The sequence below is a fragment of the Protopterus annectens genome, chromosome 6.part1 (genome assembly GCF_019279795.1).
Source record: "Protopterus annectens isolate FY-2018-M chromosome 6.part1, PAN1.0, whole genome shotgun sequence".
Lineage (NCBI taxonomy): Eukaryota > Metazoa > Chordata > Ceratodontiformes > Protopteridae > Protopterus > Protopterus annectens.
Genome location: NC_056738.1, coordinates 348,366,894 through 348,390,686, shown reverse-complemented (window position 1 = coordinate 348,390,686; position 23,793 = coordinate 348,366,894). Strand labels below are relative to the sequence as shown.

The 23,793-nt window shown below is 43.0% G+C and overlaps 1 protein-coding gene across 1 annotated transcript in view; it reads right to left on the bottom strand.

Annotated features, from left to right (window-relative positions):
• SCYL1 (SCY1 like pseudokinase 1) overlaps nt 1–23,793 on the bottom strand; it is a 1,581,020-nt gene that overhangs the window by 15,821 nt on the left and 1,541,406 nt on the right. Inside the window, exon 17 of the mRNA XM_044075764.1 lies at nt 18,329–18,407. Within this exon, the coding sequence (XP_043931699.1) occupies nt 18,329–18,407 (79 nt within the window). The remainder of the gene's footprint in view (nt 1–18,328; nt 18,408–23,793) is intronic.

The following is a 23,793-nucleotide window of genomic DNA, read 5'->3' as shown; positions in this document are numbered from 1 at the left end:
CTTGTCAACTGTATGAAAGTCTTCTTGAATTTGGGGTAGACACCCCAAACCTAAGTTTAGCTGCCAAGGCTTTGCTGGAGAACTCTGGATTTGGTACATGTGAACAGACCAACTGCAATACTGCGCCATATGCTCAGGCATGGAAGGGTCACCACTGAGATGCCAGAAAACTACTGCCAGGATGGTCTCCTATGGGGTTCTTCTCAGGACCCCCTGGGTTTCATCGACCAACAAATGATACAATTGTGATCCCTCATTAGCCAAAGAAGAGCATACAGCTCATGACAGGAAGAGGCCACCTTCCATACAGAGGAGGATTTCATCGATGTCTGTCTCCTTATCACCTTAATTTCTGACACACGTTGCTGGGGATTGACTTTGTTGATAGTTTCTATGCTAGTCACCCCCCAAATTCTGACACCTTTCAAGAGGAGAGACATGTCTTTAGTTTCTTGTGCTGCCTTCTTCTATGGGTAGTTAAAATGAAATGCTGACACCTATGACACTACTTCATATTATGCATTTTTCTGAGAGAGTAAAAGTAATGACAGGTCAGGTCCTGACTTGTGACCTGGGAAACAATGGCATACTTAAAAGGTCTAAATTTATTATGCACCAAATGTAAGAACTTTAATATGATGTAAATCAGATTTTATGATGCACATTACAATTGTTACCCAAACTGTGAGGGTATTGCAAGAGATCATCTTGCAATGTTACCTCCTTACTGAAAACTCCTTATATTCTCACAACTGCTTAATATAGCACTAATCTTAACCTTTCAACTAAGACGTTTTGTACATACTCGAATGCTAATATCATCTGTAGTTACTAATCAAAGTTATTGCGCATATGTTTCATTTGTGACTGACTGCAGTTAACTTGTTTTACTTGTTCCATCCTCTGTTTTACTAGTATTGTAATGTTGTTGTTTGTCTTTCGGCTTTTCCCGTAAGGGGTCGCCACAGCGGAACTCCAGTCCGCTAATGATTGGCAGTAGATTTTTACGAAACGCCGAATTGCCAGCTCGACGCCCAATCTTCAACAAAGGCACGCCCATTTACACACGCATGTCTTTCGAAACACTACCCAACCGCAGGGAGGACATGCAGACTCCACACAGAAGGCACTCCCAAGCCGAGAATCGAACGGGAGAACCTCTTGCTGTGAGGTAACAACGCTACCGCCATACCACCGCGTAATATGTTGTAAATTACCTCTACTGTACTACCAATCCCTTATGATTATGTAGTTTGTATTACGGCTGTCTTTATTATTGTCACTTGTGGAGTTTTTCTCCTCAGGCCTCTGCTTGAAAAGGACATGCATCCAGATGGACTTTCCCGGTAAACAAATGTAAACTAACTAAATAAATAAATGGGGAGCACAGTGGATTCGTGTGTCCTCAGTCAGGTATATGATTTTCATAATCTACACGATCGGGAGGTACGCATGTATGTAGGAGCTACAGTTTACAAGAAATCTATGCCAAAATCGTGACCTCAAAAGAGAAAACTCTCTCGGAGACTCCCTGTAGAGGGCCTTCAAGCCAAGGATTTAGACAATGAAGTGGAATTAATGACAATGCATGAAGATAAAGAGACTTGAGGTCTGGAGAATAATCCTTCCTATGTCCATCAGCACTCTGATAGTACAGCAATTCAGCAAACAGGATTAAGGTTTTAGGCAGCTAATGAGCATTTTCTTTAGTTCTGGGTATGATATCCTCAGTCTTCACTTGTATACTGTGGGACTGAATAAATCATTTAGCCAGACAGAGTTTCTGGGTTGCAAAAGAAAATATACATTTGTACAGGCTTGGCCTAATAATTAATACATACAAATAGAATATTCTACCAGAATGGAAGAGAAAACAGGCCTGACTGTGCTAGTGATACCAGCAACAGTAATAAACAATGACATGAGAATACCATGGAATCATATGACCAGTCTCTCTTTGCAGAACTGGAAATGGGAGTGCATAGATGAAGGAAGCTCCTCCAAGTACATACTGATTGTGTCCTTCACTAGGGGCTTGAGTCTACTGCATAAAATCGCAATTACGTGGCATACAGTTTCAGTATTTGCTTTCCCAATGTCAAGATAATGATCAAAGTACAACTGCACTGGGTACTAGAAAATAACAAAATGTCCCTATCCTTCTCAGTATCTTTTGTAGCATAATATGGAGTATGGGTGTATTTTTACCCTAAGCAGGAATGAGATCCACACAGACAAGTTTGGGGGTGGGTACCTATATAACTCATGAATAACCCACACACTCAAGAGCTGACAGACAGATTTTGAAATCATCCTGTCAGACTTTTCCAAAGAATGACAGAATTAGTAGACAGACAATGTCAGTTATCAGAAAATAGAACAGAATAGAATAGAAGGAGTATTTAAAGAATCCAGCTCTCTGAGGAAATGTCAATACTGCCACAGTGGCTGATGCCACATATTTTGTCATGGGAAATGATCAAGACACATTGCAATAACATTACAGCCATTATGTCCCACAGTCCTGCCATCTGGATCTTTAAGGACAACAGACTAATGCTTCACTGTAATAACCCATAAATAATCGGCTTATGACAGTAAGATCTATGCACCATCACATACAACCCCCCAGCAAAAACAGTTGCTACAGTTTATACCCTGCCCATATAGAGAGCTGCAGCACTCAACTTTTAGTTAAAAAATAAAATAAAATAAATATTTTTAAAATGTAGCAAATGGTTGCTATGGTTTATACCCTGCCTGCACAGACCGATACAGCACTTAGGTTTCAGTTAGAAAAATATATACAGATCTTTCTTTTACTTTTAAAATGTAGCAAACTGTTTGCTAAAATACAGCAAGCAGATGATGCAGTTTAGACCACACACAGAGCTAAAGCACTCAGGTTTGACCGCAAATGCAATACCAGCTTTTAAAAGTCACTATTAAACAGTGATTGGGATTGGGTGATCACTCCACCAACACTTTGTGCCCAAGACTGTTGCCCCTCTTGCCCCACTCTAGCTATGCTACTGTCTAGCATTATGGTAAGACAGTTTCTGTATCAGCTGTAGAGAATTAAGTATTCGTTGAACTTAAGAACAGAGTCCCTTGCTAATCCTCAAGGGTGACAGAACTAAAGATATGTACCCTCACTACTGTTGTCTCAAAATGAAGACCTGGATTTGTAGACAAGGTTCACCTTACAGTATCTTGCAGAGGTGATTACTGAGGACAAAGCTGTTGCTACAGAAATGTTTGAAGAAGCCTTAAGGAAAAAGGCTAGTGAAACAGATTAGCAAACCCTTGCTTTTCCTTTTCATAATTCTGAAGATAAAGTACAGACAATTTCACAACCTACGAGTCCCTTAGCTACATTTTGTCAAACTTCTGTGAGGCAAAGGAGACAACCACGTAAAAATCCTTCCTAATATCCCTAGTCTTATTCACAGAATAGCTTAAATCTTATGTGCATCTATACAGTGGAACAGATGCTCACAGCAACAAAAACAGCCCCTGCAAAACACAGGCAGCTCAGTAAGGTTTAACTCAGTCATGTCCTTAAGCATAAATAAGAGATAGGTCCTTAAAGAAATTCCTTCCCTGAAGGAAAACAACAAGCATGGAGGGTTGCTGCATAATTCTTGACAATCTGAATTCCCTGGGTCTATATCATATAATCAAATGTCCTACTTAGTGAACGTTCATTAGTCAAACACTAATGAGCGAAAACACTAAATAGTGAACGTTCTTTTCAGTGAAACGTTCCACTGGGTTAAAAACCAGTCAGCCAACCCAGGGAACCACAGAAAACATCACCAAACAAAACCCATCGTAGTGGGGGGGGGCTACGCCCTCACACCCCACTTACTAAATATACCAAGTCCGACATCGCACTACAGTGGGGAAGAGGGCAAATCCCTGATGATGGCTGACTGCCTGTTTTCCCAGGGAAAGGTTTTGCTAAAACGAACATTCACTATTTAGCGTTTTTGCTCATTAGAGTACGACTAATGAACGTTTGCTAAACAGGACATTTGACTATATGACATAGACCCGAAATCCCTCTGGCACAAGTCACAGCACAGACTTTAAATCTGCAGAAGTTATCAGTTCAAATGGAGGAAGGGTTAGTTTCCCAAAAACATATTACAGATCCCACTGGGAAACATGCTTCCTGAGAAGTGGGTGCTATAGTCATGGTTGTCTTAAGGTACGTAAATCCCTGTGTCTGTCCACTAGATCAAAGTTTCTTGTTTTTTTTTCCCCTAAAAGTTGGGGGCTCAAGTCAAGGGATGAAAGGAAAAATGCTTGTGAGGTGTGGTAAATGAACGAACTACATGTCAAGTCCAGACATACAATGTGGCAGAAGAAAAAAGAAAAGAAAAAACTCCTCACACCAGCAGCAACCATAGACCTCAATAAACATGTAGAAAATTGATTCACAGATGAGAAACAGGAGATTATAGATTCTCATAAAAAAGGAAATGTGGCCACAGACAAAAACAAATTCTCAGGAAAATGGATCTTATAAGATACATTTTGATAAAAAATAAGCAAGGAATGCAATCAGTAATGTTACAAACTGTTACCTGTATTCTAAGATTCTATAAGAAAAAACACTATAGTATTTAGTTTTGCCAGAAACATCAGTGTGACAGTTAAAAAGCTTTTATCTACATATGAATGACTATATCAATGGAGAATATTACATCAAATAAATCACTGCCAGAATTGGAAAGGTTGGGACCTTGAAACCACACACTAGCATTCATATGTAGAAAACAGGTCTATAGCTACCTGTAACAATGTTGTATAACTGCATACAGCTATAAACAAAAATGTGTATTGTGATGTAATTCATGCAGCCTTATCTTCAGCCTTTGACAGAGTCATACATAAAAGACGAATAAATAAATTAGAACTAGTAGGAATTAATATAGTCTTGATAAGACGTATACCTGCATGGCTTATACTATCATATAGTATTTGGGGTTTGAATGAAGAGATGAAATCACAAAAGGAAAGCAGTATTGCTGGAACTGAATTCATCCCCAAGTCTTGGCGAGTACCTTTGTGTGGTGGATCCTGTTTTCACAAAAACTCACCAAGATGAAACTGATAATATAGACTCTATTTTGAACATCACGGAGATAGACAGATTAAAAATAAAAAAGACAGCTCAGTGTACAGGTCCCAGTATAAAAAGTGCCCAATCCTGGTGTATCTGCTTGTGCCAGGACTGGAAAAATGTCAGTGTAGGATACTTAGGAAATGGAAACTTTCCTACAACGGGGTTAGGCCAGGTTTAAGGGAAGGACTCCCCTGTTGTAGAAGGAAATAGTAGTAGCTCATAAAAAATGACAGGCTAAAAGAAAGCCATAAAGAAGACAGATTGGACTGTTGCGGACAAGGAAGAAATTATGTATAGTTACTATTATGCAAAAAGCTCAGAATTTCCAGATAGAAGATATTCAGAAAGATTAAGAGAGAAACTAAATAAAAGAAAAACACTTGCACAAGAAAAATTGTCAAAAGCTTCAAATTTACAGCCTTACTTAGATATGTTACCAGTACATGTAACTCCGTATGAATTGCAGAAGGTGTCAGTTCCAAGCACATTGCAGGTGCTGAGAAGAGCACTTCTGGTTAACATTAAAGATTGAAAGAATTCTAATTTCATGAACTTTAATCCTACCATGACTTAGGAATGGGACCATGGTATTAGCAAAGGACATGGAGAATTTAAACAACTGGGCAGGTGAAATTCTAGCTTAGAGGCAGAGTTTCTCACAGGGATCTGACCTGGGCCACTACTTGTTTAGGTTGTAACTTCTTGACTTATCTTTCTCATCTAAGGTATCCTACAGATTGTATGTAGATAACTGAAAATGAGAAAACTGATTACATCTGTTACAGATAAGGCATTTTTGCAAGAGAACTTGACTAAACTGACCACTTGGGCATAGATGAATAATGTGCTAACAAATTAATCGATTAATTAATATACTGCACAGTGACTTAAACTGTGGATTCATTTCAAAGGAACTGGTTATAATGAAAGATCGAACTTTGCATTTTTCAAATCATATCAACCAACTGATAAATGATAATTAAAAGTATATGCCACATAAAAAGATTTTTAAAGTCTAGGAAAAGTACAGTTGTGTACACTTACCATAAATGTAGATGTTTGAGTGTATTCACTGTTGCAGTCATTACATTTGGGTTATCTGCTTGCAGTAGCCCTCAGTTGGCCTGATTAACAAGTCTTGGGTTCTGCGTCGGAAGCGGTCCCTTCTTCCATGACGTCAGGTCGTCAGGGGTATAAAACATGAGCCGATGCCAGTACATCAGTTTTTCTTGCCCCAGATGTCAGGTGCCCCCCCCCCCCCAATGGGAAGCAATTAAATCTATAATTACAAGGATATACCTCCAACATAAAAGCAAATACACCAAAAAGCTTTTTGAGCATAGTAAGGGAGAGTAGAGGTATAGCCAAAAGAAGAAAGGGGGCTGGAGGGAGGGTAATCAGGACTGCAACAGTGAATACACTCGAACATCTACATTTATGGTAAGTGCACACAACTGTACTACGTTCTTTGTGTTTCACTGTTGCAATCATTACATTTGGGTAAATTCCCAAAGCTAAAGTTGGGAGGAGGAATTTAATTAGAATTAGGATCAGCTATAAGGCCATGCAAGACTGCAGTGGCAAAGCCAGCTCTGGATTTAGAGAAAATTGGCAAATGATAATGCTTGGTGAAAGTATGTACAGAACTCCAGGTAGCAGCTTCTAGGATGTCCCTGGTAGGGATGCCCCTGAGAAAGGCTGTGAAGGTAGATGCAGCCCTGGTTGAATGGGGTCTGATGCCCTGTGGGATAGGTTTTCCATGGTGCTTATAGCAGAAATGAATGCAGTGGCCTACCCATTTTGAAATGGCTTGCTTTGAAATAGCTTTCCCCTCTGTCCCTGCAGCAAATGCCACCAGCAGTTGATCAGATTTCCTTTGAGGTTTAGTCCTGTCCAAGTAAAATCTAAGTTGTCTGTGTACATCTAAGGAGTGCAGTATCCGTTCCTCTTTGTTCTGTGGGTTAAGAAAGAAGGTAGGCAAATGAATGGACTGATTAAGAGCCACACTGGATACCACCTTGGGCATGAAAGAGGGATTGGTTCTGAGGGACACCCTGTCCGCATGAAAGATGATGAAAGGCTCCACTGCCATAAGGGCCTGTAATTCAGATACCCTTCTTGCAGAAGTAATTGCTAAAAGGAAAGCTGTTTTCCAGGAAAGGAATTTTAAATCCGCAGTAGCAGCTGGCTCGAAAGGAGGGAGAGTGAGTTTCTCCAAGACAAAGTTAAGGTCCCAGGCTGCAGTTGGAGCTCTCCTGGGTGGCCTTAAATTTTTGGCCCTGCTGAGGAACTGCTTGAGCAGTGGGTGAGAGAAGAGGAGAGGGTCTGTGCTGTAATGAGCTGAAATGGCTGAGGCATGAATTTTGATGGAGGAAAAGGACAAGCCCTTAAGAAGCATCTCAGTCAAGTATTAAAGAATCTGAGGTAAATTGGGCACTGCTGCACTCATCCCTTGAGATTGATTCCAGGCACAACATCTTTTCCATTTTGCAGCATAAGATTTTCTAGTACTAGGCCTCCTTGCCTCTAAAATTATATCCATCACTGATTTACTGAGGGATGGTAAAGGAGAGATTAGGTAATTAGCCAGGCTGCTAGGTTCTGGGTTTGCGGCTGAGGGTGCAGAATCTGGTTCTCCTGCTGAGACAACAGGGAAGGAGTCTGAGGCGGGTGCCATGGGGCCAAGCGTGGCACACTGCGCAAGAGGGGGTACCAGTGTTGGCGTGGCCAGTCTGGTGCAATTAAAATCATCCGTGGCTTGCCCTGTTTGATCTTTAGTAATACACTGGAGAGCAGAGGCAGAGGAGGAAAGGCATAAACTGATAGGTTTTTCCAGCTGAAGGATAGAGCATACATTTTCCAAGCTAGCTTGTGAGGATTCCTTGTGCAAAATCTGTCCAACTGATGGTTCTGGGGGGGGAGGCAAAAAGGTCTATATCTGGGGTCCCCCACTTGCTTGTCAACATGTTGAAAATCCTTGGTTCCAGTTTCCACTCGTGTTGGTCCATGACGTTTCTGCTTAGTCCGTCTGCCAGTGTATTTAGTTTTCCTGCCAGGAATTGAACTTGTAGATTCACTTGGCAGCTCAAGGCTGTGTTCCAGAATGCCATGGCTAGTCTGCAGAGGAGGTAAGAATGTGTACCTCCCCTGCTTGTTTACATACCACATGACAGTAGTGTTGTTCGTCTTTACCATTAGTTGTCCTGGAAGAATGTGGTCCTTGAAGGCTGTCAGAATATTCTGTACAGCTAACATTTCCTTTTGATTTATGTGCAGGTGCATTTGACTTGGGTTCCATTTGCCCTGAATGCACTTCCCTGCCAGGTGAGCCCCCCAGCATAGTCTGATGCGTCTGTTAAGGTTTGGGCGGCAGGGGGTAGTGTGAATGGTAGTCCCCTGTTTAGGTGGCAGGCTTCTGCCCACCAGAGGAACTCCAGGCGTAGGCAAGGTATGATAGGAATCATTGCTTCTAGATCCTGTGAATGTTGACACCATAGGTTTTTGAGATACCACTGTAGTTTCCTGATATGCAGCCTTGCATATGGAATTAGAAGAATGCAGGAGGCTATGAACCCCAAGGCTTGCAGTATTGGCCTTGCAGATAGCTGGGTTTTTGTGGCCACCTATTTGAAGTAGGTTGTCAAATGAATCCGTTTCTCTGGCGTGAGGAAAGCCATCTAGGAAGTTGTATTCAAACTTGCTCCCAGGAATTGTTGACAGGGTACCAGGTGTGATTTCTTTTGGTTTATAGTGTACCCCAGACAAGTCAGCACCCTTTGAACAAAGGCCAGATGATTCAAAAGTATGTCCTGGCTTTCTGCCTGAATTAGACTGGGCACTTCGGCTTATCTACTGCGCCCAGGGTATTCACAAAGGGCAGTGCAGAGAACTGACAGTGCATGTAGCCTGCTTTGAAGCGTATGAATCTTCTGCATGACTCCCTGATAGGGTTGTGCAGGTATGCTTCTTTTAAGTCTAGTGTTGCCAGCCATGCATCTTTGCCTAGCATAAGAAGCAGCTGGTGAAGAGTCAGCATTTTGAATTTTGGAATCACCAAAAAGGTGTTAAGAGTAGAAAGGTCAAGGATAGGACGCGGAATCTGCGGAAGCCCTTACAAATGCCTTCTATGAACACCTTCAGGACTGCATGGATCAGGCAATCCCAAATAAAACCAAGACTATTTCCACCAAGGGCAAACGTCCAGTCTGGTGGACCCCAGCCATAAACAAACTTTACAATAAGAGGAGACAGCTATTACATGATAGAGCAAAATCCCAAAAAGGGAAGGCATCTTTGATCAGTACTAGCAAGAAACTACGATCCCTCATAAAATCATCCAAGGCCAACTTTGAGAAAAAAATTGCCATAGATTCAAAAGACAATCATAAGGCCTTCTTCAGCTATGTCAGAAACCTGGGTGGAAACTCCCAGATATGCTCAGAATTAGTCCAAAATGATACAAAAATCGCTGAACCCACAGACATTGCCAACATAGGTTCAGCGCAAACTTCACCCCCCTCTCCCCCCCAAAAGGAGAGATAACTATCCCAACAGAGTGTAGCCTCCCAGACATCTCAAATGCGCAGGTGAAAGCTGCTCTCTCTAAAGCTAAAAACACAGCATCAATGGAACCGGATGGTGTCCCCGGCTGTGTGCTACATGAACTCAATGAAGAACTAAACCCGCACATAAGGCAGCTGCTTAATCTTAGCCTTACCACAGGACATGTGCCCAAGGAGTGGCGTATGGCAACTGTGGTCCCACTCCACAAAGGCGGTGCCTCTAAGGACCCTGGTAATTACCGCCCCATAAGCTTAACAAGCCTGGTCTGCAAAGCTATGGAGAGGATCATAATGGAACTCATAAACAAGGACATAGGGGACTTGCAGACCTTGGACCCAACCCAGATTGGCTTTGTCAAGGGCAGATCTTGCCTTTTGAACTTGGTCGACTTCTTCGAAACAGTTACCAAGGCCATTGATGAGGGAAAGGCAGTCCATACAGCCTACCTTGACCTTGCAAAAGCTTTCGACACAATACCCCACTCGGGTATCACAGAGAAACTTACCAGCTTAAATGTTAACCCATATGTCACAAGATGGGTTGCAAACTGGCTAAAGGACAGAACCCACAGGGTTAGAGTTGCTGGAGCCATGTCAGACTCCAAGCCAGTTACAAGTGGTGTCCCACAGGGCTCAGTCCTTGGCCCCCTATTGTTCGGCATCTACTTCTCAGAAGTACAGGCAAACATAGGAGGACTATGGCTGACAAGTTTGCGGATGACTGCAAACTGGGTGCCATAGTGGATAGTACATCGGACACAGACATCCTTCAGAGGGGTCTCACGGAAAAGTACAGTTTTGTACCTACCATAAATGTAGATGTCCGATAGGTATGCATCTGCAGTCCTAACATATGGGTTGTCCTGCCTCAGGCAGCCCTTCGGTCGGCCGGATTCCAAAGTCTGGGTCTGGCCTCGGCTGATGTCGCACTTCACCCGACGTCATAGCTGCTGGGGTATAAAGGCATCAGCCGACGCCATTTTCCTGAGTGTTTCTTGCCCCAGATGCCAGGTGCCCTCTAGGAAGGCTAAATTTGGATAAATGCAAATAATTCCAAACAGTAGAGATCAAAATATATATATATATATATATATATATATATATATATATATATATATATATATATATACATACATATATACAAACAAATACACCATAATAGATTCCCCCAGCTAGCTAAAAGAGGGGTAAGTACCCTAGGAATACCACAGAGGGGAAGGAGGGTGGGTAATCCTGACTGCAGATGCATACCTATCGGACATCTACATTTATGTTAGGTACAAAACTGTACTATGTCCTTCAAGGATGCATCTGCAGTCCTAACATATGGGTAGAATACCATAGCCAAACTGGGGGAGGAGGCACTAAGATAAAGATGGTGTAGTCAAGATCCCTTGCAAAACAGCAGTTGCAAAACCTGCTCGGGATCTGGAGTATAAAGGAAGATTATAATGCTTGGCAAATGTATGCACGGAGCTCCAAGTAGCAGCTTCTAAAATGTCTTTGGTAGCCACTCCTGTAGGAAAGCTGTAGTGGTGGCTGTAGCTCTTGTGGAGTGAGGCCTGATATTTTCAGGAGTTGTCTTTCCATGAAAAGAGTAGCAAAATCTAATGCAATTTCCTATCCATTTTGAGATTGTCTGTTTTGAAATTGCTTTTCCTTGCATTCCTGTTGCATATGCTACCAGAAGCTGGTCAGTTTTTCTGTTGGTCTTAGTTCTGTCCAGATAGTAGCGTAATTGTCTGTGCACATCCAAGGTATGTAGTAGTCTTTCACCCCTGTTCTGTGGGTTGGGGAAGAATGTAGGTAAATGAATCGCTTGGTTCAATGATAGTCTGGAGACCACTTTTGGCATAAAAGTAGGGTTAGTTCTCAGAGACACTCTATCCTGATGGAAGATAAGGAAGGGCTGTACTGCCATTAAGGCCTGTAACTCAGATACCCTTCTAGCTGAAGTGATCGCTAGCAGGAAAGCAGTTTTCCAAGATAAGAACTGTAAGTCTGCTGTTGCTGCTGGTTCAAAAGGGGGAAGTGTTAACTTTTCCAGCACAAAGTTGAGATCCCATGTAGGTAAAGGTGGTTTCCTTGGAGGCTTTACATTTTTGATTCCTCTCAAGAACTGCCTGAGTAAAGGATGAGAGAAGACAGGAGGATCCATGTTGTATTCTGCTGAAATTGCTGATGCATGAATCTTAATGGAGGAGTAGGACAGGCCATTGTGGAACAGTTCTGCTAAGTATTCCAGGATGTGTGCTATGTTTGCCAATGAGACATTTTCTCCCTTTGCTGCACTCCAAATGAGGTATCTTTTCCATTTGGCTGAATAAGTTTTCCTTGTGGAGGGTCTGCGTGCCTCCAGGATAATGTCCTTAACCCTCTGAGATAAATCTGGTTTATTTTGTTTTATGCAATATTCCAAGCAGCTAGCTGCAGTGTTTTCAAGTTTGGATGCAGGGTCTTGTAGTTGTTCTGTGTTTGCAGTAAGGGACATAGAGGTAGAGGCCATGCGTGTGTCCGAGACATGCTTCTCAGTAGCGGGTACCAATGTTGTCTTGGCCAGTCTGGAGCTATCAGGATTACCCTTGGCTGATCCTCTTTGATCTTCAGTAGGACTTTGTACATCAAAGGAAGAGGTGGGAATGCATATGCTGTCAGGTTTTTCCAGCTAAAGGAAAGGGAGTCCACCCTCCAGGCAAGTGGGTGGTACGCTCTTGTGCAGAATTTCTTCAATTGGTGGTTGTGTGGGGAGGCGAACAGGTCTATGTCTGGCATTCTCCATTTCTTTGTTATGGCTTTGAAGATATCTGGATGCAGCATCCATTCGTGAGCATCCGTGGTAGTTCTGCTTAAGGAGTCTGCTAGTGAATTTTCTTTTCCTGGTACAAATCTGACCTGTAGTTGAATGTCGAGATTCAGGGCCACATTCCACAGGTCCATTGCCATCCGGCATAGAGGATATGAGTGTGTACCTCCCTGTTTGTTGATGTACCACATGACTGTGGTATTGTCCGTCCTTATCAGCAGGTGACCTTGTTGAAGAAGTGGTCTGAATGCCTGGATTGCATGTTTCACTGCCAGCATCTCCTTTAGATTTATGTGTAGATTCAGCTGGTCTTGGGTCCATAGGCCTTGTATACACTTGTCCACCATGTGTGCCCCCCAGCCTAGGTCTGAGGCGTCCGTGGTGATGGTCTGGCTTGGATGTGGTTTGTGGAAAGGCAATCCTCTGTTCAACTGACAGGCCTGAGCCCACCACAGGAATTCTTGTTTCAGGCATGGAATTATTGGAATCTGGGCTTCTAGACTGTGCTTGTGTTGAGACCATACATTCCTTAGGTACCATTGCAACTTTCTCATATGCAGCCTGGCATGCGGGATCAATATTATGCAGGATGCCATGTAACCCAGGGCTTGCAGGACTTTCCTTGCAGTAAGCTGAGGTTGTGTTGTTAATGTCATGAAAGAGACTGGTAGTTGCTTTTGTTTTTCTTCTGTGAGAAAAGCCATCTGAGTTGATGTATCCAGTTCTGCACCCAAAAATGTTATCCTTTGGGATGGTACTAGTCTTGACTTTTGCATGTTGACTGTGTATCCCAAGGCTTGCAACAGTTGTATGACATTTTCCAAATCTTTTGTTAATTTTGCCTTGTTGTCCGCTTGTATTAGGCAGTCGTCCAGGTATGGGTAAATTTGAATTCCCTGAAGCCTGCAATAAGCAATTACTGATGCCAGGCATTTCGTGAATACTCTGGGCGCAGTAGATAAGCCAAAGGGCAATGCTGAGAACTGATAAGGAAGCACAGGCTAGACAAGCTGATACGTCGTGGTCTGGGCCTAAGCAAGGAAGGCAGTAAGAGTGGAAATCCTTATGAGGTATTTGTTTCCCACAAGTTAAACAATTATTTACTTTGTCTGACATCGGCTGAGGCAAGAAAGAGTCCCCAACGGGGTACTTAGCTTTTTAGAAGTCTTCGGTAGTAGAAATCTCTGGATCTGACCGACCGGCACTTGCGAACAGCTTCTGCTTCGGGCACCGCACGGCAAGAAAGACTGAGGAAAATGGCGTTGGCTGATGCCTTTATACCCCAGCAGCTATGACGTCGGGTGAAGTGCGACATCAGCCGAGGCCAGACCCAGTCTTTGGAATCCGGCCGACCGAAGGGCTGCCTGAGGCAGGACAACCCATATGTTAGGACTGCAGATGCATCCTTGAAGGACATCTGATAGCTGGTGCCAGAGCCATGGCCTGAAGTTAAATGCAAAAAAATGTATAGTCATACCCTTCGGGAAAAACAAGGTAACCCCAAGCTACCATATAGATGGCAACCCACTAAGCACAGAAGAGGTTATCAGGGACCTGGGTACCCAGGTTGACAGTGGCCTCTCGTTTGACACTCACATTGCTAAAGTGGTTCGAAAGACCTTCTACATTGCCCATCTGATCATGAAGGGATTCACATCCAGATCAAGTGAGGTCATTGTTCCCCTGTACTCTTCACTTATCAGACCAATGATCGAGTACAATGCCCCATTCGGGATGTATCTCACCCGACACCTGCAACAATTGGAGACACCCCAAAAGTTCCTCACCAAAGGGATAAAGGGACTCCAAAACCTGTCATATACTGCCAGACTGAAGAAACTCCAACTCTATTCAGTTGCATACCGTCTGCTCAGAGGTGACCTGTGCCTGACATACAAGGCCATGACCAACCCGGAATTAATGGACATGCTCCACCTCAAAAAATCCAAATCCACCAGAACCACTAGAGCAAGTGACTTAAACCTTAGCACGGATATAAATAGGACGTGCTGGAGGGATAGATTTATCACCCAGAGACTCCCCATGCTGTGGAATAAAATCCCGGTCCACTGAGGCAGAGCACCTCGCTGGCTCTGTTCAAGAGAAATCTTGACCGGTGGATGGGAGATCGTAGGTTTACCCCGGGAATCATCTCTGTGTCACTGCTGGACAGAGGCACAACAAACTAATGGGCACATTATTTCTAACATAAGGGGTGGCGTAAGCCACATAACTTTGGGCTAGGCTTATAAATGCCTTAGGGCAGATAGCCTAGTATAAACCTATGAACCTATGTATTGCCTTTTCTGGGTACCAGGAAAAGTCTCGAATAGAAACCTTGTCCCTTTTCCTCTTCTGGTACCAACTGAATAGTCCCCATGCTTAAGAGAGAGAGGACTTGATTTTGGGCCTCTGCCCACTGATTTGGGGGTAGATCTGGCCACCCGCTTGGTGTTGGTAACGTGTGGAAGTGAAATCTGTATTCTTGGGACACAATTTAAAATCCATTTGTCCTGAGTAATGAGTTCCCAGTTTTTGGCCTACAGACCAATCTTTCCGCCTAAAGGAGCACTCAGTTGGGAAGTGCTTGGGAGTTTTAAAAGCAAGTCAGTGAGACAGTTTTCCATAGGGGGGAGTCTTACTACTCCCAGATTTGGATGCTGAAATCACCCACTGCTTAGTCTTGTGTGTCCCCTAGGACTGAAATCTGGGGTTTCTGCTGTGGCTGGGTTTGGCTTGAGAAGACCTGAAAGGGGCTGGAAAGGACCAATTCTTAGAGGGCCAATGCCTATTAAATCTAGGAGGCTGAACGTGCAAGAAATCTTTAACAGTCTGCACAGATTTAGCTTTATCTTCCATCTTTTTAAGAACTTCCTCAGCTTTGTTGCCAAAAGGCGGTCCTGATTTAAGGGAGCATCTAACAGTTTAGCTTTAACATGATCAGGCAAAGATTGCTCCTTAAGCCAAGCATGCCTTCTGAGCACAGACCCAGTAACAGCAGCCCTGCAAGAGGCCTCTAATGAATCAAATCCACATTGCAAAGTATGTTTACCAACCTGTTCAGCAGAATGCATTAAATACTGTAATTCTTTCAGCACAGTCAGGAATCAACATAATTCTTTATTTTCAGCACAGTCAGGAGTCAACATGATTTTCTGTTTAAGCAACCCAGTAACATGTTGTTGATACTTTAACATATGAAACTGGCAGTTTAAAGCCCTAATGGCCAAAGTTGCAGAAGTGTAAACCTTCTTACCCCATCTATCCAGCGCCCTGGAGTCTCTATCAGAAGGGGTAGGATTTTTAGCAGCAGAAGCCTTAATGCCCTTGGGTCCCTGTGAAACAGTCCCTGGATCCACAACAGTATTTTTAAAAAGAAACTTGTGTGAATCAGGAACCCTGTGATATCTGTCAGGTTTTCTGGGAGCAGGAGGCAAAGAATCAAGGGCCAAACTAGATTCCGAAAAGGCATCATCAACAATGTCTAGTACAGGAGGTATAGCTAAAGTACTATGCAGAGGCAGGAGTAGGAAATCCCTAAGCCTCTTTTTTGAATCTGAAAAATCCTGGCTTTCCCAGTGGAAATGTTCCCTTAGAGTATGTAAGGTTTCACCAAAAGAAAAATCCTCTGGAGGGGAAGCAGAGAGGATAGAGTCCTCTGCATCAGAATCCTCATAAGTAGATAAGGGCAAATCTAGATCATCAGAAGAATCAGAAAAATCAGAATCCTGGTCAGAAAATTCATAAAGAACTTCAGTCTTAGGTCTCTTAGAAGGGGGAGGTTGGCTTCCCTTGAGTAAAATTATAAGATCTTCAGCCATTCTTATTATTTGTTTTTTAGGCATAGAGGCCTGAGCATGTGGCCTGGGTGTCGGTTTCTTAGGCATGGTTCGAGATTTTGGCCTAAAAGAAGGAGGCGGCATTGGTTTTAATATGCAAGTCCGTAGGCCTGAATACACCCTCAGAAGCCGGTGCCTGCACAGCGGCACCGGGTCCATCCAAGGTAGAGACACATCCGCAGGTTCCACAGTTGAAGCATCCCGTGACATACCGGACTCCGAATGGGTCTCAGTAGAGGCCTGCGAATCAGAAGTAGCGGGTATCAGGGGCTGCGAAAACACCTCACTGAGTACCGGCGAACTGGCAACTGGCTTAGGAGAAGCATCGTCGGCAGCTTTGGACCTAGGCTTTATCTTTGCATTTTTTTTTCAGAATCCCGGTAGTCGGATGGATAACAGACGACATTTCTGGATAATTAAACCAAGAACCAAAATATTTAGAGACAAAAATATACCAATGACGGATTGTGCGCGGATTAAATAAAGCACAAAACTGACAGCAAGGTACGTCGTGGTCAGGGCTCAGGCAAGGAATACAGTACAAATTAAAGTCTTTGCAAGGTATTGGCTTTCCACTAGTAATGCAATTATTAACTTTTACTGACATCGGTAAGGAGCAAGAGCAAGTTTCCCCAACGGGGTACATAGCTTTAGTTGAAGACTTTGGTTCTGAAACTCGAAAATGAAAATTTCATGAGTTGGCCGACCAGCACTTGTGAACTGCTTCTGCTTCGGGCACCTCACGACAAGAAAGACAGATGTAATGGCGTCGGCTGCATGTTTTATACCCCTGACGACCTGACGTCATGGAAGAAGAGACAGCATCCGATTCAGGACCCAAGACTTTGTTAATCAGGCCAACTGAGGGCTACTGCAATCAGATAACCCAAATGCAATGACTGCAACAGTAAAACATGAAGAACATCTACAAACATTAAAATCATTGTTTGTAGACCCAAACTAGAAAATGGAATAATATAGAAACCTTACAAGTAAACTAGCATTAGTAAATTGGTAAGAGTACAGCAGAAATATATCATGGGCATTCATGGATATTAAAGTTTTAAGCTGTTATGAAAGATTTACCAAGGCATAAAATCCTCTGACCTTTGTAATTTCTGATACAAAAGAAGTGCTCTTTTTCTGAAGAAAATATTCCTGATTGATCTGAGCTCCTTGAGTTGGTAGGAAAAACTGGCACAGATGAAAATGGCATTAGTTTCTCACTATACTGCACAAGATACCCATGTATTACCAATTTCATCACCCACCTATCTACAATCATCCTGAGTTACCAGGGTCACAGTCAGGGATCCACTCCTTTGAGTCACTGAGCAAGCTATGTACCTCTCACTTCTAACTATTGTGGTAAATGCTTTAAAGCACAGCACACACACTTCCCTCCTTCCAAATAATAAAACCTGACTACATCCTTTTTTATTTTACAGATCCATGCAATGCCACAATGGTTTATTTTAGTTACTTATCTAATGAGTTTCATATTACTGTCTGCAGTAATGCTTAGGAAATGTAATGTTTTCTGTTTTTACATTCCATTTTTGTAAATTGTGATTGTTGGCAACTGTTACACTTTTTTGTATGTTTGTTTGTCTTTTCGGCTTTTCCCGGTTAGGGGTCGCCACAGCGTAACTCCGGTCCGCTAATGATTGGCAGTAGATTTTTTATGGTGCCGAGTTGCCAGCCCAACGCCCAACCTTCAGTGAAAGCACGTCCATTCACGCATGTCTTTTGGAGGCCACTCGACTGCGGGGAGGACATGCAGACTCCACACATAAGGTAGTGAATTGAACAGGAGAACCTCTCACACTTTTTTGTATATTGTTTGTAAATCTTTTTATAGTTTTTGTAATCTTTTTTACTATTGTTGTGGAGCTTTTATCCCCTGTTCTCCGCTGAAAACGGGCTACTTGCCCAGCCGGACTCTACCTGGTTAACAAATGTAAAATAAAATAAATAAATGTCAACATACCTTGATCAGCATCTACAGATTCCCAGTTTTCATCTGTTCCCCAGTCTCCAGTTGAATCTCTGTTCCATGAATTTTCATTCTTAAAAAAAAGAAGAAAATGCCTCACTGTTAAGTCTGTTAATGCTACACATTATGCTGTAGTGAAGTGTGAGTTAGGACGCAGTAAGATACAGGGCTGTTAATGACACAGTCTTTTTTGTCCCATCAGATCTTATCAATAAATTCCTCTACATCCAAGAATTCACAACTTTTTCAGTTTTTCCTATAAAATATTTTAGGAAACTGGGACAACATCTAGAAATGTCTCAGGGAAGCACAGATTCATTCAGAAGTGTTTTTGTTTTCTATAAGTTATGTCTTCTCTTCATATACAGATACCAACTCCACATGTTATGCGTGAAACAAAGAAGTTATGCACTTACCATAACATTCCATGAGTTGTTCATCTCGCCTTCATTCTTTACTGATGGTTTCGGAGCCGATCCCTCAGCTCCAATATGGCCAATTGCAAAGCTCGAGGTTTTGAAATTGCTCGAAGCCAAGTCCCAATCCAACATCTCGGTCATCTAACAGCCCAGGAGGGGGTAGGAGGGAGGGACGTAAGAACGAAGGCGAGATGAACTACTCACAGTATGGTAGGTACATAACTTCTTTATGTGAAGTTGTTCAACCTCGCCATTCATTCTTTACTGATGGGTAGAGTCCCAAGTACCATCAACCTCGGGTGGCTCACGGGAGTATATTTCTCAGGACCATGGGATCCAAAAGAGGCCCTGTCCCTGGAGGCCTTGTCAACTTTGTAATGAGTGATAAAGGTATGAGATTTTGACCAAGTGGCTGCTGCACAAATGTTGTCAATATGAAGTCTGGCAAAAAAAGCAGAGGATGTAGAAATAGCTCTGGTTGAGTGAACCTTAATTTTATGCTGTAAAGGCATGTTAGCAGCTGAATAAGCAAAGGTAATACAATCAGATAACCATTTAGAAAGAGTTGTTTTAGCCACTGGTCTACCTTTCCTGGAGTCTGAAAATGAAACAAAAAAGCTGGTCTGATTTCCTGAAATGTTTTCTTCTATCCAAATAAAATCTAAGCTGTCTGTGAACTTCAAGTTTGTGCAGCATGTACTCTAAATTGTTCAAATGGTTGGGGAAGAAGACTGGTAAATCAATAATTTGGTTGAGATTGGTTTCAGTGCAAACTTTGGGCAAGAATGAGGGGTTTGTTCTAAGTGAGACTCTGTCGGCATGGAATATCAAATGAAGAGGCTTGATGGATAAAGCCTGAAGCTCTGACACTCTGCGGGCAGAAGTAATAGCTACTAAAAAGATGGTCTTCCATGACAAAAATATGAGGTCACATGAGGAAGCTGGTTCAAATGGCAGAAAAATTATGCATGAAAGCATAAAATTTAGATTTCATGGCGAACAGGGAGATGTCCGTGTTTCACTGTTGCAGTCATTACATTTGGGTAATCTGCTGGCAGGTTGCCCTCAGTCGGCCTGATTAACAAAGTCTTGGGTCCTGCATCAGTTGCTGTCCCTTCATCAGTCTTTCTTGCCGTGTGGTGCCCGAAGCAGAAGTAGTTCGCAAGTGCCGGGCGGCCGACTCCTGAAATTTTCATTTTCGAGTTTCAGAACCAAAGTCTTCAACTAAAAGCTAAGTACCCCATTGGGGAAACTTTTGCTTGCTCCTTACCGATGTCAGTAAAAGTTAAACTTGTGGGAAGCAAATACCTCATAAGGATTTTCATTTTTACTGTATTCTTTGACTAGGCCCTGACCATTACGTACCTTGCTGTCGGTTTTGTGCTTTATTTAAACAGCGCACTATCAGTCGTTGGTACATATTTGCTTCTAAATATTTCTGTTCCCGGTTTAATTATCCAGAAATTATGTCGGTTAGCCATCCGACTACCAGAATACCGAAAAAATGCAAAGAAAGACAGAGACAGGCCGCTGAGGTCCAAAACTGCCGATGACACTTCTCCTAAGCCAGCCACCAGTTCGCCAGTACTCAGTGATGCGCTTTCGCAGCCCCTGATACCCGCTACTTCTGATTCGCATGTCTCTACTGAGACCCATTCGGAGTCCGGTATGCCGCGAAATGCTTCACCTATGGAACCCGCGGATGTCTCTACCTTAGATGGGTCTGGAGCCGCTGTGCAGGCACCGGATTCTGAGGGTGTATCCAGGCCTACAGACTTGTATACTAAACTGGCACCCCCTTCAATATTAATGCCAAAAATCTTGATCTATGTCTAAAAAACCAACGCCCAGGCCACATGTTCAGGCCTCTATGCCTAAAAAACAAATGATCAAAATGGCTGAAGATTTAATTACTCTAATCAGGGGTAGTCAACCCCCCCCCCCCATCTAAGAGGCCTAGGGCTGAACTTGATTATGAATCTTCTGAACAGGACTCTATTTCTTCTGACTCTTCTAATGAACTGGATTTGTCCATACCTACTTATTAGGACTCTGATGCAGAGGATTCCATTCCTTCTGCTACTCCCCCTGAGGATTTTTCTTTTGGGGAAACTTTACATACCTTAAGGGAGCAGTTCCACTGGGAAAGTCAGGATTTTTCTGAATCCAAGAAGAGGCTTAGGGATTTCCTTCTTCCTCGGCATAGGCCTTTGGCTATACCTCCTGTACTAAACATTGTTGATGATGTGTTTTCAGAATCCAGTATGGCCCCTGATTCCCTGCCTCCGGGCCCTTGTAAACCAGACAGATACTACAGGGTTCCTGACTCCCACAAATTCCTTTTCAAAAATCCTGTTGTGGACCCTGAAACCATTTCTCAGGGGCCCAAGGGCATTAAGGCTTCTACTGCTAAAAATCCTACCCCTTCTGATAGAGACTCCAGGGCGCTGGATAGATGGGGTAAAAAGGTTTACACTTCTGCAACCTTGGCAATCAGGGCTTTAAACTGTCAATTCCATATGCTAAAATATCAACAGCATATCATGGGACTGCTTAAACAGAAAATGATGTTGATTTCTGACTGTGTGGAAAATAAGGATTTACAGGATTTATTACATTCAGCTGAACAAGTTGGAAAACATACTTTGCAATGTGGTTTTAATTCTTTGGAGGCCTCTTGCAGGGATGCTGTTACTGGGTCTGTGCTTAGAAGGCATGCTTGGCTTAAGGAGCAATCTCTGCCTGATCATGTTAAAGCAAAATTGTTGGATGCTCCTTTGCAGCAGGACCGTCTGTTTGGCAATAAGGCTGAAGAAGTTCTAAAAAAGATGGAAGATAAAGCTAAATCTATGCAAACTGTGAAAAATTTCTTACAAGTACAACCTCCAAGACTTAGTAGGCACTGGCCTACTAAGAACTGGTCCTTTCCAGTTCCTTCCAGAGCCACTCAAGCTAAACCCAGGCATTCCAAAAGCATCAGGTTTCAGTCCCAAGGGACTTTCAGAACTAAGCAATGGGGTGCCTCCGCTTCCAAATCTGGAAATAACAAGACACCACCCTATGGTAAACAGTCTCAATGACTTTCCTTTAAAATTACCAAGCACTTATCTCTTAGCCGCCCCTTTGGGGGGAAAACTGGCTCTTCATGCAAAAAACTGGCAACTTATAACCCAGGACAAATGGGTTTTAAATATAGTGTTCCAGGGATACAGATTTCATTTCCACATGTTGCCAACTCCAAACGGGTGGCCAGACCTGCCCCCAAATCAGTGAGCAGAGGCTCAGAAACAAGTACTTTCCCTCTTAAACATGGGGGCAATTCAACTAGTACCAGAAGAGAAAAAGGGACAAGGTTTCTATTCCAGACTTTTCCTGGTATACAGAAAAGACAAATCATGGCGTCCAGTTCTGGACCTGTCTACTCTAAACACCTTTCTGGACATTCCAAAATTCAAGATGCTGACTCTTCACCAGTTACTTCCTATCCTAGGAAAAGATGCCTGGTTGGCAACTCTAGATTTAAAAGAGGCTTACCTGCATATCCCAATCACAGAATCTTGCAGAAGACACCTACGCTTCAAAGCAGGCTACTTGCATTATCAGTTCTCTGCACTGCCCTTTGGCTCATCTACTGTGCCCAGGGTATTTACAAAGTGCCTGGCTCCAGTAATTGCATTTTGCAGGCAAATAAATATTCAAATATATCCATACCTGGACAACTGTCTTATTCAGGCAGAAAACCAGGCCATTCTTCTAAAACATCTGGCGTTTGTAAAAAGGGTTCTAACTTGTCTAGGGTACACCATAAACGAAAAGAAATCACAACTGGTACCTTCTCAAAAAATTACATTCCTGGGTGCAAGCTTAAATACAGCTGCCCAGATGGCTTTCCTTACGCCAGAAAAGCAAATTCATTTGGTGACTTACTTCAAACAGGTGGCCACAAAAACCCTGCTATCTGCAAGACAAATACTGCAAGCCTTGGGGTTCATGGCCTCCTGCATTCTTCTAATTCCATATGCAAGACTATATATGAGGAAACTTCAGTGGTACTTAAAAAGTTTATGGAGTCAACATTGTCACAGCCTGGAAACAATGATTCCTATCATACCTTGCCTGCAACTAGAGTTCCTATGGTGGGCAGAGGCCTGCCACCAAAACAAGGGACTGCCATTCACACCACCCCCTGCTACCCAAACCATAACTACAAACGCATCAGACTACGCATGGGGGGCTCATCTGGCAGGGAAGTGCATTCAGGGCAAATGGAGCCCAAATCAAATGCACCTTCATAGCAATCAAAAATAAATGCTAGCTGTACAGAATGCACTGACAGCCTTCAAGGACTACCTTCATCCAGGACAACTAATGGTAAAGACAGACAACACCATGGTTATGTGGTACATAAACAAGCAGGGGGGATACACACTCATACCCCCTCTGCAGACTAGCCATGGCATTGTGGAACACAGCCTTGAGCTATCAAGTACAACTACAAGCTCAATTCCTGCCAGGAAAGTTGAATATTCTGGCAGACGAACTAAGCAGAAATCTCATGGACCCACACGAATGGAAATTGAAACCATTGATTTTCAACATGTTGACATGCAAATGGGGGAGCCCAAACATAGATCTTTTTGCCTCACCGCAAAACTACCAGTTGGACAAATTTTGCACAAGAACTCCTAACAAAAAAGCCTGGAAAGTGGATGCTCTGTCCTTCATCTGGAAAAACCTATCAGTCTATGCCTTTTCCCCACTCTGCCTCTGCTCTCCAAAGTTCTACTAAAAGTCAAACAGGACAAACCAAAAATGATTTTGATTGCTCCAGACTGGCCTTGCCAACACCGGTACCCACTCCTACGTAGTCTGTCACAAATTTCTCCATGGCACCTGCTTCAGACACCTTCCTTACTGTCTCAGCAGGAGAACCAAATTCTGCACCCTCAGCTCCAAACATTGAATCTTGCAGTTTGGCTAATCACTTAAATTACCCCTTAGCATCCCTCAGCAAATCTGTGATGGATGTCATTTTGGAGG